The 15894-nt window shown below is 45.3% G+C and overlaps 1 protein-coding gene across 2 annotated transcripts in view; it reads right to left on the bottom strand.

Moving 5' to 3' along the window:
* The window catches only part of BTBD11 (BTB domain containing 11), a 354686-nt gene that overhangs the window by 32709 nt on the left and 306083 nt on the right, over positions 1 to 15894 (bottom strand). For both annotated transcript variants that reach the window (XM_023527347.1, XM_023527348.1), the window contains exons 6-7: positions 2554 to 2719; positions 440 to 529 (exon numbers count right to left, since the gene is read on the bottom strand). In XM_023527347.1, the coding sequence (XP_023383115.1) occupies positions 440 to 529; positions 2554 to 2719 (256 nt within the window). The remainder of the gene's footprint in view (positions 1 to 439; positions 530 to 2553; positions 2720 to 15894) is intronic.

Here is a 15894-nt window from a genome sequence, read left to right as displayed (position 1 = left end):
GTCCTGGGGCTCAAACTCAGCCAACCAGGTGAGCCAATCAGGATTTGGTGGGGGAGGGAACAGCCCAGGGGACAGGGGGCAGCTTTGCATTAGGCAGAGGAAAGGGGCTGATGGCTCAGGAGAGTTCTTTCTGCTCTGAACCCAGAAGGAATGGATCAGCAGTAAGAATCAGAAACTCGGTACAGTTGAGCTAAGGAGAAGCTGGTCTTCCTTGTAGAGTGGTTGGTTGTTTTTAAGTGAAATGTACATACTGGTAGCAAACTGGAGTTTGGTTGGGCTGGGGCCTTGGGATGGAGGAACTCCATCAGTTGGTCTGACCGATTTGCTGGACTGAGCACTCTCGGCGGTGGCTCTCTGGAGTAAAAAGCCCCCATCTCTTTGCTCGCCTTCCCTTGGGGACTGCCAGGCAGAGGGGCCCTGCAGCCCTCTGCACCCTCACCTCCACATTCAGGTCAGCTCCGGCATCCAGCAGCATCTGAACCATCGCCTCGTCCCCACGGACGCAGGCGTACATCAGGGGGGTCATGCCCTGCGGTGAGTTAAAAACCAGAGAATGAAGAAGGTTTACAAGGTGACTGTGTCACTTGATGACAACAAAAGGACAATCTTACTTCTGTGTAGAAGGCTATGCTTGTCGTCCAAAGCCAGCATTAAACAAATAAATAGCCCTAGGACGCATGCAACCACGATCCTCCATATTTTGAAAACCAAAATGGAGGCAAGAAGGGAGCATAAATTGCCTTTTTTTGCATTTATCTTTGGAAGATTTTCATTAGTCTGTCTTAGGGTGCAACAGACCTAAGAGTATTGGCTAAAATAACTGGCTGCTTTCAACTTACAGCTCTTAGGAACTTTCTGGATTCTGCAACACCAGCCCCTAAGCCATCTAACTGACAAAAATGGTTTCCTTGACATTTTCTCTTTTGCAATATAACAAGTGTCATCTTTACTCTATATCAGCTGCCGGACAGTGTCAAGGAAAATTGGATGCCTCTGAGCATATCCCCCCATCCCTCCATCACTGACACCTGGTTTGACGTTATCATTTACAAGCAAAAGGCAAGCGAATAAGGAATCGCTTTCAGAAATTCCATGTTTTCCCATGACTCCTGCTTATTACACAGTACCACAACCAACAGAAGGCAGGGATGGAATTTTCAATAAACAGCGTTGCGAAGGCAGCCATTTGGGAGAATGTTCAAGTAAGAGCTCGATCGCATACCATACACCAAAAAACATTTCTAGTTTGATTAAAGATATAGAGAAAAAATTAAAACCACAAAAGACTTCTAGACATAAAAGAAATCACTAAGGAAAACCATTACAGCATTGAGGAGATAAAATTAAAAACATTACAAGCAAAATTAAAAGGTAAGCCATATATTGAGACCTATTTGTCCATTATAATAAAGGGTTATATGACTAAAATGTAAAGAGGTCTTTTAAGTAAAAAAGAAAGACGGTAAAGCTCCAATGAAAAACAGGTAAAAGACAAGAAAATAGGGAATATATATAGTTGGAGGTTGTGTATAGGGAACAAAGTCTCTGAGAAAGTAATTTGAGTTAAAAAAAACCTTAACTTTTGTTAAGGTTTTTGTGTCTGAGCCACTATTTCTATTTTTAAGAATCTCCCTAATGAAATAAACACAGATTTGAACGAAGACTTGCGTAAGTTTATGTAGCTCAGCATTATTGATATAAGTAATTAGAAACAAACTAAATATCCAACAACTGAGGCACGGTTAACGGAAAAAATAACAGGAGCATTTTAAGTAGCTATTAAAAGCGATTAAAAATATTCCATGATATTACAAAGTACCTTTATATAAAATATTGAAAAAAAAAACCCAAGTGTAACGAATCCTTGTTTTTAAAAAATAAAATAAACTGTGTGTGTGTGTGTGTGTGTGTGTGTGTGTGTGTGTGTTAGGGCTCCTTGGTGTTGCTCAAGAAAATTACCAGCTGCTGTCTCTTCCCTGTGCCTCGCATTGAAAACTGCTTTTGTTTTCTCTCTCGTTGACATCTTCACTCACAGAGGGCATCTCCCTGATTAGAACATCCACCAGGCTCTCACTGTACCTCAGTGTCAGGGGCTTGCGGGACAGCTGCCTGTCTCTGAGGTGCCTCCCAGGGTCACCCAGAATGACGTTGGTGTATCTTAAACATATTCTGAAAGTTTGGTGAATATGTGCCTGGACTTGTGTTGGCAGTAGCAGACAGGCTGGCAGAGAACTAATTTTAACCATGCTGGAAAAAGAACTTGAAGGACACATACTAAATATAAATAATGGTTATCTGGGTGATGGCATTATTTCCCTTCTGGAATAGGCCTATTTTTTCTCTATTTTCCATTTCAGCTGCAATGATCATGTGCCACTTCTGTAAAGATGAATAAGGGTATTTTTATAAGATATTAAAAAAACCCAAAAAACAAAAACACCCTAAATCACCAGTAGGGGGAGCCTCTGTCCAGTGCCTGCTGTTTCCATCACACCATGGGGCTGAGATGGTGAAGGAGAAGGAGCCTTTTCAGATACTCTGAGGACCCTGTACCTGTTCGCTCATAGTGTTGATCCCATCGGGCCCCAGGAGGGACACTGCTTGCTTCACCAGGTCTGTTCGTCCACAGTTCAGCATCCGGAAACCCAGGTCCTGCTTAAACTTGGCTTCGATGGCCACTGCGTCCAGCTTCCGGGAAGCGAAGAAGCAGTCGTCAGCCCTAAAGAAGGAGGAGATGGTCAGCTGGGTGCAGCCGCTTCCCCAGGGACTCGTCCCGGAAGGCCACAAGAGTTAGGAAGCACCAGGAGACTATGCATTTGCTTTTGATGTCAACTGCTTCTTCTTAGACTCCAGTTAAAATAGGGACGTTTTGATCCTTTGTCATTTATAAGGGTTGCTGTCTCTCCTTTGTGCTCCCACAGCATACTGAGCTAAGTATGATGATGGCTATTATTTACTGAATGTTTACCAGGGGCTAGGCTATACTCTTTACATGAATTAATTCGTTTAATCTTCACACAATCCCAAGAGGTAAGTACTATCATTACCCCACTTTTAACCATGGGGATACAGGCACAGATAAGGGACTTGCTCAAGGCCACACAGACAGCAAGTGGTGGAGCAGGGATGTGAACCGAGGCAGTCTGTGGAGAGCCGGATTGGGTGTCTTACTGTGTCGCCCTGTCCCCCTATCACGGCGCAAACTATTTGCCTCTCTCCTTGTCTGACTTCCTCTCCAGGCTGAGAACTTCAGAGAGAAGAGAGCTTGTCTAGTGTGTCTCTGTAGTCCAGTGCCAGGTGACACACAGCACATGGAGATGTTAAAAAACATTAGCCGAAGGGACAAAGAGTAGGTGGATTCTCTACATTCACAGCAGAACCACGGCAGAGAACTGGCAAGACAGAACGAGAGCACACATGGTAAGGTGCGTTGGAAAGGAACCCAGCCAGCCGGGCACGGGGCGATGGATTACAAACTCTGCTTGTAAAGGATATTACTTCCTTCTCACAGTGAACTGATCAGTTATGACATCAATTCACCAAGCATTTATTGAGCACCTGTTTGGGACAAGCTCTGCCCTAGGTGCTGAAGACACAAACCTAAATATGTCACTGTTCCAGCCCGGGGGGCCCACTGCCCAGAGGGGGAGAGAGCACAGGCACTGGTCATTATGATCCCAGGTGGCAAATGCAATGGTTGAGGGATCAGAGACCTGCACCCAACAGAGCCTGGGGATACAGTAAGGCTTCCTGGTGAGGTGACCCCTGAGCTGTGTCTTAAATAAGGAGATAAGAGGAACCGGGTGGCAGAAGATGTGAGGGCTACCCAGATAGGAGACACTAGGAGTTTGCTTCTGGCCACCAGGGGGCGCTGATGCAGTGAAGACGGAATGCAGAGAAAAGAGCCCTGAAGCTTGGTGTCGACAGGGGTCTAATCTGCATGCGCGCTTTAGGACCTGTGTGCCAAGCCAGCTCCAAGCGCCTATGTTATGCGAGCCCTGGGAGGAACTACGAAAGGTATTTAGGGGATCCACAGTTGACCAGGACCCTGGACTCAAAGATTAAGACCTTTTCACAGCAGTTGGAAGACTTTGCTGGGAACCTGAGATCTCCCCAGGGAGATGGGGAGGCCTGAGGGACTCTGACCACGGCATTGGTCACAAGGAGGCTATGCCATAGGGCCCAGTTCACAGGTCTTCGGACTTGGGACTCTTATAGTTGGGGCTCCAGATTTAGCAAATACTGCATAGGGCAAACTTATACGAAAACATTATTCTTTGTTTCTCTGAAATTGAAATTTAACTTTTTTTTTTTTTTTTAATCATCTGGGAATGGGCAGAACCACTTGCCATGATCTGAAAAGGATACGAGAAGAGACCATGGATCCCATAGAAGTGTAGACAGCACCTATCTCCAGGGAAGAGGGGAGACCCTTGCAATGGCAGCAGGCTTCATCTGAAGAACCTACATTCCCTACAGTATAGTTAAGGAAGAAGCTTCAGGTCAAATGAACAAAACAGAGAGAAGAGCATGAGAGCAACAAGCAAGGTCCTGGGGCATATGTCGCAAGGGCCCCCCGAGAGGGAAAAGAGGGAGTCTGATCTGTACATGTTACACTAAAGTGTCTGGAGCCTTTATGTGGGGTGTGTGTGCAAATCTCAGGGAGGTCTCGGATTTGACTGAGTGTAAGGAAGACTCTTCTTCTCACAGACTACTATCTGATTCTGGAAGAGTTTGCTTTGTGAAATGGAGGGCCTCCTTCTTGGGGGCAAAGAGTTGTCGTTATCACTGAGTTTGCAATTTTCTCTTTCCTGTCTGCTATCCTCAGTGCTTGACTGAGTCTTCCAAATAAGCATTTTTTTTCTTGAAATTTAGTTGAGCTAAATTTCACATGACTGGGTAAATGTTACTGAGCACCTACTGTGTATGGGCACCATGCAAGGGGGCTTGGAGAGGGAGACACAGACCCCACCTCAAGTTCATTGAACTCCCAGGCTGCTAATCCAATAATTCCAAGGACATCAGAAGTGTTTACCAGCTACAGAAGTCCTTGATTTTAATTAGAAAGAGACAAATGGCAAGAAAATTACTGTAGCTAAGATGATGATAATAATTGTTACTATAGGAAGCTGACCTTTATTGAATACTTACAATGGAAATCTAAGCTTTTTCCATGTATTAATTCATATGATCTTCACCAGCCAATGATGTAGGTGTGATTAGGGGCCCCATTCCAGAGATGAGGACACTGCTTACGTCACAGAGCTGCAAAGCAGTGGGCTAGGATTTTACCCCGGTGATCTGACACCCCAGCCTGGCACTTCCCTATCACGCTGGCGTGCCCACATATGCAACTGCCTACTCAGGTGCCTCTCTTGGATTATCTCCCAGACCCTCAAATTTAGCATGTCCCAAATGGAACTTTTTATTAACAGGTACACTTCCCACCCTCCAAATTTGTCCCCCAGTCACCCGATCTCCATAAATGGTGCCACTGTCCACCCAGGTGCTCAGGCCAGAACCTTCTCTCATGCCCACATCCATTCCATAAGCTGCCGATTTTGCCACCCAAATCCCAAATTCCAAATCCATTCACTTCTCTCCAGCTCCACTGCCCAGACTCTGGTCCCAAACGCCAGCATCTTTTGCCTAGGCTACTGTAGTAGCCTTCTAACTGGTCTTCCTGCTGTCATTCTTCTCTGCATCCAAACCAGTCTCTTACGCAAGGGAAGAGTAAGCCTGAAACATAAATAGGACCGTGTAATGCCCCTGCTTAAAACCCTTCAGTGCCTTCACATGTATGCAGAAGAGGCTCCAGCTCCCCACACATGGCCTACAGGGCCCTGCCTTGCTCTCCAACACTTCCCTTCCCCCCTAGCTCTGCACTAGAAACTCTCCCATTCCTTACTCTGTCCCTTCAACAGGCCAAGGTCTTTCCTGACTTGAGAACTTTACTCCTGCTGCTCCTTCTCCTTGGAATGCCCTTGCCCTGGCTCTATGCTGGGCTGGCTCCTTCTCACTCAAGTATGAGTTTGAATGTCAAGTCCCAAGGAGGCCTTCTCTGACCAGTGCCTCTAAGGGAGGGTCTGCTCCTCTCCTTTACATGTCCCATCTCCAGGCCAGTTTCATCCTTTCCCCAGCACCTTGCACTGTTCGTGAAGATTTTATTTATTAATTTTACTTTTTAAAAAAGTTTGCCTTTTCAACGAGGATGCCAGCTTCCTGGGGGCAGAAGCACACCTGTCTTGCCTTGTCTATCTTGTATGCCTAAAGCACACAGTATTAACTGATAGGTGAGCCATGTACCATCCACTTTTCATTCTTGAGGCCCTAGGAAACGTCTGTTTATCAAGAATCCCTCGATCATACCAGCAAGTGATGGTTCTGGTCACTGAATTTTACCAGCCAAGGCAGGCAAGGAAACGAAAGCAGGTAAGAAACATTTCCCATAAAGGTCTGTGAAAAAATGGCTGTTCGACAGGGTTTCTTAGATTATTGAAATCTGCAAAATCTTAATTCCTGCAGTATTCCTGTAAACATGACTCAGAGCTCCATTTACCCTTTCTGGAAAGTCTCTGAAGGGTTTGCCACTGAAGACCAACAGGTCCCTTATGGCCTGGACAAATATGCGGGCCTCCTAAGTATAGGGCTTGTTTATTCAGAAATCTATTAAGCCGGCCACCTGGGGCTTCATCAGAAGGTGATCAGCAATGGCTCTCAGTGATGCTGTAAAAAAATCTGATCAATTTAAGTAAGAGGTCAGCTACCGAGGTGGTCAATTTCTCTGATTTCTCAAGGGTCCCTGGCCCCAAGAGACTGGCTCAAATAGCTTCCACCACTTCAGGTACGTGACTTCAGAAAAGATGTTTTCCAGGAGGCCTACAGGCCTGAGCACAGCAAAAGATGGCATTGCCTTTTCTCTCCTGGGAAGGAAGTGGTGCTGAGGCAGGGAGCTGATGCATTCTGCTGATCTCTAGATGCACTCGGAGTGACAAATAAAAGCTGGTGAAGCCTTGGACACATTTCATTCATTTATTGATTTTTAAAGCGAGCATGATCTCTGGTTCCCAGCTCTGCTCTTTAGCTGCTATGTGATCTTGGGGCAAGTCACTTAACCTTTTCGTTGTTCAGTTTTCTCATCTGTAAAATGAGTTTAGTCATAATACCTTTCTCCTAGGATTTTGGGTGTGGATTAAATGAGATAATCCATGCATACTGCTTAGAAGAGTATAGAGCTTAGCACACGGCTCTCATTAAATGTTAGAGATTTCATATCATAATCATTATTATAAATTACAAAGCAAGGTCCAGACTGTTTGGAGACAATATATTCTATTTGGAAAAACCAAATACAGAGACACAGAGACTAAAGAACACTGCAGTAAAAGTGCTTCTTAAGATCTCAAATTAGACACTGCATCTAAGGGCTGCCACCCTACCCAGCATGGTTTTGCAAGCAAACTAAGTGATCACAGAGGTTGGGGAGGGAGAGGGAACGGGAGTCGTGCTTGACAGAAGCAGTTTCTGGAACAGCCCAATATGGAAGACGTGGCAGAGCCCCTCAGGGTGCTTGTGGGCCTGCCCAGTCAGGCTTCCACCCCTCGTTCTGCTGCCATTCCCAGGACCCATCCTGACCTGACTGGCACTAGAAGGAAACTGGCAGCTCCCAGGTCCCCTGAGTGCTGACTTCAGAGCAGCTCTGGGACCTGCATCCCCAGGGCGTGGGCTTGGAAGCCAGACTGCCTGGGTTCATTGCTTGGCTCTGCCCTCACTAACTGGGAAACTCTGCCCAGGTCACTTAATCTCATGTATTCTTCTCACATGTGAAATGGAGACAGTAACATTACATGCTTTACTTACTTAAGAACTACTTAGCACGTACCATGTACCAGGCACATTATAATAAACTTTTTATAAATATAAACATTTAATTTTCACAGTCACCCTATGAAGAAAGCATTATTAGTAACCTATTTTACACTTAAGAAAAACGGGGCACAGAGTTTTTAATCAACTTGGTCTTTGGCACACAGCTAATAAATAGGAGTCAGGATTTGAACCGAGGCCGTCTGGCTCCAGAGTCTGTCCCAGTTCTTAGGGGTGTGCTGGCAATTTCTGGGCTTCCCAAGGGATTCCTCAGGCGTGACTCTGGGATCTGTAGCTCACACCATGTCCTTCCTCATCAATGATGAAAAGGCCACCCTTTACTGCATGCTCATTCTATGCCAGGCACTGTGCTATGTGCTCGAGCTTCACTACTTCAAGTGATTCTCTCCTCAAACGAGCTGTTGCTGTTGCTGTTTTGTTCCCATTCTGTCAGCAAGGAAACTGAAGCTTGGGTTTGAGTGTCTGACACAAAGCCTGGGCACCCCGGAGCAGGCAGGGCCTAGCACTCAAGACCAGAGCTCACACCCCTGTTTTAGCTTCTTACTTGCTGCCTCGGACAGGTCATCTCACCTCTCTAAGCCTCTGTTTGTTTCCCCATCCGCAAAACAAGGATGACAACAGTGGCACTTACTGTCTGTATCTGAGATGGGGATTAAAGGAGATAACTCATTTGAATCACTCAGCACAGTGTGTGATAATAATTGCCCAATACATGAAACGCATACTCATTACTATGTCATTATTTTCTAATTGTAGGTCCTCTTCCCAGGGATTTAATCAGGCCATCTGGAAGTCCCTCCCTCCCCCATCCTCTAACCATACAACCCTTCAGTCCCTGAGTGGGTCTTCCTTGTCCCCAGGCTCTTCTAGAGCCCCGTCCCTCTGAGCCCAGCCCTCACGACAGCCTCTCGCTTGCTGGCCTTGTGATAGCTCTGCTGTTGCTCCCAAGGCTTCTGCCTTCCCTTTCCATGTGTTTCTGTTCTCATTCATCCGGGTCTCACCAGCAGGCGGGCAGCCTGGGACACAGCAAGTTCCAAGGCCCCTCTCCGAGGCAGCAGCCTGGGGTCTCCTGGGGGATGGCGCTGCTCTGCCCTGCTAACAAGGAAGGTGCCTGTGTCCACCATCGCAGGACTGTCACGGGGGTGCCTATGAGAGGACGCAGCCCCACTCTGCTGCCTGAGCCGCACGATCCAGGATTTGGTTTACGGTATGGCTCCCAAGGCCAGTGGGCAGATTGGTTGCCTTGGGACAGAGTAAAGATGTTAGCAATAATTAGAGAAATATAAGTATGCACAGTTTCCCTAACACCATAGTTAATCTAATAGTAATAACTTACACCTATCGATAGGCTTCCATGTGCTAAGCATTTCCCATGTGACGGCCCACTTCATCCTTAAAATAACCCTGTGGACTGGGCTCTGCTCTCTTCATTTTACAGATGAGAAACCTGAGGCATGGAGGTTTTGTCACTTGCCCGAGGTCACACAGTTCATAGGTGGTAGGGCTGGCATTCAACCCACGTGGTCTGACTCCTGAGCTCATACTCACGACTTGTTTATACCCTCACAGGAACCCCAGCTGGCACGTCTCAGCATCCCCATTCCACAGACGATGGAACAGGGCTGGGGAGAGTTAAGTGCGTTGTCCTAAAGCCATTGGGCCCCTTCTCCCTCCATTTCAACCTGGACCTGTCTCATCTCAAAGTCCAGGCTTAAGTAAGACTTGGCTTTGTGTGTGTCCCAGCCCAATGCCAGAGAACCCAACATTATCAAATGCCTGCTGTGTGTCACACACTGGGGACACACAGAGGCCAACGGGATGCGACGTCTGCCCCGGAGAAGCTCAGATGCTAAGGGAAGTGCCACGAGTCCTTCGTTCCCATACACGCATCCACTGAGTGCCGGCTGCAGGCCAGGCACTGGGTTAGGGGCTGGGTCCCACATCGAGTGAGCCAGACAGGGACCCTGCCCTCTCAGGCTGTCACGGAGGAGGATATTAAGCAAGTTGTTTGGCTACCTAGGTGACTATGTAATTGAAAATGCAGGCGCCTCGGGGAGAAAAATGAGCATACAACACTAACTCAAAATAGTAATTAAGGATCAAACTGCCAGCCTCTCACGTCTGTCTGTAGGCACACCAGAGAGATTTATGATATCCAGGAGCAGACGACAATGCTGACTCCATTTATCTGGATACTCAGGAACTCACTGAAGGGTGGCAGGAAAAACTATCGATGCTGAAGTAGATGCCAGCACAGCATGCTTCCTTGCAGGATAACCTTGGGCACATTATCCCATCTTTCTCTAGGCTTCCACTTCCTCATCCATAAAGTGGGAGAGCAGTACCACGTGTTCAGGTTTTTGTGAGGAAGGATGAGATGATGTACACGCATGTATTCTCGCTATGCTGGCGAAGCTCAGAGGCTAAGGGACGTGCCATGATTCCTTCCTTTCCACACACGCATCCACTGAGCGCCACCTGCAGGCCAGGTACTGGGTTAGGGGCAGGGGTCTGGCATGGAGTGAGCCAGACAGGGACCCTGCCCTCCCAGGCTGTTCAAATGTGGACATGTACCTAGGGAGTGTGGGATGCGTGATACTGGCATAGACTCTGACATTCTAGAAGATGTGGGCCTGTGTCAGTCATCTGAAATCTAGGAGAAACATTACAGGCAGCTAACGCCCCGACTAACTCTTCAGAAACTTGGGGCGATGTGTTGGCTGCGAAACAACACCTGAACCAGGGTTCCTCTTGGGCAAACCCCGATTCACTGGTATGGCTGACTGGAGTACGCAGTTACAAAGGATTCTGAGCCACGTCTAGACTTAGCCAGGAAAGAGGAACCCTACAGAACAGGGCCTGCAGGGCAGTGCTGAAAGCAACTGGCAAGGCGGGAACAGGGCCAGTGGCTTTAAGTCGTGGGTGTATCTCTCATTAGCTGTGTGGCCTTGGACAGATCACATTTCCACTGAGAGCCTCGATCTCCTTATCTATAAAATGGGGATGTTGGGCTAGTCAAGCTCCTGGGGCCTCCAAGCACGGACGTTCTCTGAGTTTATCACATGCTTTCTGTTGCTCGCATACCATGCAACAGCTTTTCTCCCTTACTCCATCCCGACATCTCAGTTTCTGTTTTATGCTCTTATTTCATACAAACACTTATTACTGTGATGAAGAGGATCACCTAGGAGAGAAATGCATGGCAATGAGTGCTAACCGTGCCCCGGCATCCATTCGCCACGTCTTCCTTACGGTAATACAGAATTGCCTGCCCTCGTGGAGTTTTAGCTGGGCACATGGCTGTCTAGCTAGAGATGACATTCTCCAGAAATTAGAAAAAGCAGCATTTCTGATCAAGGCACACTGAGTGCTTCCATACTCAAAATACTTTATTGGTTTAATAATAATAATAATAGCAAACATATATAGCATTTATTATGTGCCAGAAACTATTCTAATTATATATATATACTTTATACACACATACGTATATATACATCACCTATACATATTTGTGAATGAGTATACACACACACACACACACACACACACACAATTCACATTTATGATCTTATCTAATCCTCATGTCGATCCTAGAAAATTTATCTTCATCTTTCAGAAGAGGAAACTGCAGTACAGAGAGGCTAAAAAACTTGTCCCCGGTCACATAGCCTGCAAGTGGTAGAACTGAGATCTGAACCACATGGGCTGTGGTTGGAGCACCACCTCTCTGTGCTACCAAGGTCTTCCATGGTCATGGAGACACTATTCAGCTTCAGCCAGGGTAACTACTAGATGCCAGGTGGATGCCAAAGAAATGCAAACTCCCAACCACAGGCTTCAGATTCAAGGCCTTTTGCAACTGTCCCTTCTGGAAAGTTACCTGTCTCTCCACCATTTCTACTTTCTTCCCATTCCATCCACCAAGGCCTGCTTCCCACTCCATGTGCACATTTCCCCCACTGCTTTCTTGCCTGCATGTATGGTGTGCTCCACAGTTCCCATCCTCTTTCCCGTACCCGGCTTTCCTTCAAGTTGTCTTTTAGAGACGAGCCCCACACAGCAGCTCTGACTTGCAGAATCCCAGAACATCGGTGCCAGAAGAGGGCACTCAGCTCCCCTTCCGACCTTCTTAAGATCAGGAAAACTGGAAGCCTGAGACAAGTGAACTAATTGTAGGGCTCACAGACATATTTAGGTGCAAAATCCACATCTTCTTCTGAAGTCATGTAGCAAGTCTCTCTATGGATACCTTTAGGTTTGTGTAGGTCAGTGATTTTCAGCCAGGGGTGATTTTGTCACCCAGGGGACATTTGGCAATGTGCGGAGACACTTTTGGTTGGTGCTACTGGTGTCCAGTAGGTAGAGGTGGAGGATGCTGCTAAACCGCCTGCAATGCACAAGATAACTCCCCCTCCCCCAACAAAGAATTATCCGGCCCCAAATAGCAGTAGTGCTGAGGTTGAGAAACCCTGGTGGAGGGTGATAAAATTTGTTTTTTGGGATCATCTCTTATATATCAAGCAGTTCCCATTACCAGATTCCATAAGCATGACAATAAAATGGTCCCTTCAGAAATGAATCGTGAAATGGCAAATCATCGTCCTGACTCAGATACAGGCCCCCATTTGCCCGAGAAAGCCAAATTCCCTTTTACAGGCTTCAAGTCTCTCAACCGATGAGGTTTTCCTTTCCTTTTGGGTGGCAAACAGATGAACAAATCGAGACTTGTGCTGAAGCAAGTCCCACCAAGATCCCCACACATTTTTCTAAGAAACGAAATTATATTATGGCAGCAAATGGAACATGTAATGTTTGCGAAGTTCCTAGGAGAAATCTTGGTCCAAAAATTGTGCCCACTTACTGTTTATTGCTGCTACTAAAGTACTGAAAAGAGCCAGCTCATTAAACTTGCCTCGGATAAGGAATAGAAAGGGAGATTCCACGCCTTCCTCCTGGCCAATCGTTTCTGCCTTGTGAGGAAGACCAAGGGGCCTGGAACCTTCCTCCTCTTTAGAAATGCCCGGGTCATGGCAAAACCCCCTGGGTTTGCCTCCTCCCACAATAGAAATTCTGGGTCTGTTCAAATATGTGAAAAAAGATTTACCTCAAATGCAAGGATTACTAACACCCAGGAGAACGAAACTAGTGTGTTCACAACTGAATGTGTTGTCATGTTATTTTGAGTAGAAAATTATGAAGCAACATTATACATCTCTAGCTTCGGCATCATGCTTTATTTTAAGTCTGAAAATAAGGCTAATCCCTAGAGAAAGAAGACACCCCTGATTTTGGCCAGCTCTTAATGTATATTCTTTTTTTTTTTTGGCAGACAATGGTTGTTGTCCTCTAGAATCCTTTAGCTCCTTTATGCATTGTAGGACCTAATTTTTTAGGTGGGTACATTCCCCAGGTTCCCTTGCAGCTAGCCATGGCCACATGACTAAGTGCTGACCAATAGGGAATGAGGGGAAGTGACGTGCTATCCTTCCACTTTACTTCTTCCCACTAGATAGGTGTAGCCCTGATGGGTAGGGTAAGCCACATCAGCCATTTAGAGGAACGTATCATCTGACGGATGGCAGAGCAACAAGAGGGAAGGTGCCTGGGCCACTGGCCTGCAGTTGCTGTAACAGCCCAGGACTGCTCATGCCTGGATTGTTACATGAGGGAGAATTTTAAACTCCTGTCTTATCTAAGACCCAGGTATTTTGCACATCTGTTACAGCTAATGAATCTATATTCTAGTTAATCCATTCCACAGATGGTTTTTAAATTTAAGTCAATTCAGTGAAACAGGCAGGAAGTGCTAAGTATATGCTGGTTATTGTGTTCGGTGTTAGATATTCAAAGATGAACACACACACACACACACACCATCTTCCAAGGAATTTTAGAAAGAACTGATGGTCTTCTTTATAACAATTTTCACAAATAAACATACCAATTCCTCGGGTGCAAAGGCAAAGTTCTAGTGTTAGGATTCCAAAATGCACTCCCAGTAACGCCAGTGCCATAAAATGCTCTATGACAGGTCTGCAATTTTTTTCTGTAAATATTTGAATGGTGAATACATTAGGCTTCGTGGGCCAAATAGCCTCTGGATAACTACTCAACTCTGCCACTGCAGTGTGAAAGCATTCATAAACAATACTAAACAAATAAACACGGCTACTTTCCACTACAACTTTCTTTACAAAAATAGGCAGCAGGCAGCTGCACTTCGTTGACCCCTGATCTATGCTAAAAGATTTAAATAAGATTACCTTCTCTTTGGGATTTACAAGAAATACAGGATGTTAAAAGCACTGAGGAAAAAAAAGAACATTTAAGCTTATTTAATTTTATTTAAGCCATTGTTTCCCAAATTTATTGAACTACTTAACACTTTTTAAAATAATGCTTATTAATATCCCAGAACCAGTCTTCTGAATGTGCTGTTGCCAATGACAGCTAAATAATCTTTATTGTTAATGAATTATTTTAGGCACGCATCACATATAGAGTAATGCAGAGACCACCTACATGCTCACCACCTTACCCAGCTGAAAAAATAAAGCATTGCAAGTACAAAGGCCTCTGCAAACCCCTCCGACTCCATCATCTCTTCCATCTTCTTGAGATGACCATCTCTCCTGAATCTGATATTTATCATCCCTATGCACGCTTTATACTTTTTACTACTTCTAGAAATTCCTGATAATATATGGACTGTCTCAAATGTTGGTAAACTTTATGTAAATGTTAGCATACTACACAAATCCTGACTCACCTTGCTTTTTTTTGCACAAATATGTTTCTGGGATTCAGCTGTGTGATAACATGTACCTCTAGTTTATTTATTTTTGTTGTTACTTGGTGTTCCAAGTATGAACATATCATAATTTATTTATCCATTCTCCTGCGGACAGATAGCTTGTTTCTCTTCTTTTTCTTTAAATTTATTTTGCGATTACAAACACTGCATCTGTGAACATTTTTGTCCATGTCTCTTTATTTCCATATGAAAGAGTTTCTCTAGGGTATAGACCTGAGAGTAGAATTATGTGTTTTCAAGTTTACTTGAAAGAGGATTCGGAGTCCCCTCCAGGGGTGTTTAAAAGTTATCATTATTCTATATCTTTGCTCGAATCTGGTATTGTCAGACTTTAATTTTATGTCAATCAAATGGGTATGAAATGCAGACTGGGTGTGGTTTTGATTGCATTTCCAGGATTACTAGTAAGGGAGAGCCCTTTTAACATATTTCTCAGAATATTTCTATATGAGGTCCCCACAGGGACCGTTGGCACTGAACAATGCTGGCAATGACTGAAGGACATAAGAGGCTGATGTACCTCCAAATTCCTAAGAGCTAAGGCTGGAGGCTGAGCCTTTCAAAATGGACCTCGGCCTCTTTCAAAAATTACTTTCACAATTCCCAGTGTTGATTCTTTGATTGGAGCTACCTTTCTAGTAGAGAGAACCTGGGCTTTGGAGTCAGACAGACCAAGTTCAAATCCAAGACAGAGCAAGTTCAAATCCAAGACGGGGCACATGTGACTACGTGCAGATCTCCAAACCTCTCGAAGCCCCAGTTTCCTCAGGGGCGAAGAGGAAAATGAAGCCCTCTCATCCGGTTAGGGGAGAAATGAACAGAGCATGAACTGAAGCTCCACTTATTTCCTTTTCCTTCTACGTGCCTCAGTTTCCCCCACAGGTAAAAGTGTCACTACCATTTGTACCTCTAATGTTAGACAACAAACTGAATAAAATTCAGAGCTAGAAACCGAGCTTGTCCATCCAGTCTGTGGCCCTTCAGCTTTTGTAGGTTAATTTATGAACTGATGAAAGGTATGTTTACTTAATGTCATGATGACTACAAACTTTTTAAAGGATTGCACCCGCTCCTTCATTGTTATCCAAAGTATTTTTGTCATGGCTTGTACAAAGTACTTTGTACTAAGTACATGGCTTTGTAATAAGTACTGGTTGCCTTACTAATTGCTAAGGGAAGATAATGTTCTT

Source organism: Pteropus vampyrus, unplaced genomic scaffold, assembly GCF_000151845.1.
Source record: "Pteropus vampyrus isolate Shadow unplaced genomic scaffold, Pvam_2.0 Scaffold16, whole genome shotgun sequence".
NCBI classification, from domain to species: Eukaryota; Metazoa; Chordata; class Mammalia; order Chiroptera; family Pteropodidae; genus Pteropus; species Pteropus vampyrus.
Note: the sequence above shows the minus strand (reverse complement) of the source record. Positions and strands in the feature narration are given on the sequence as shown.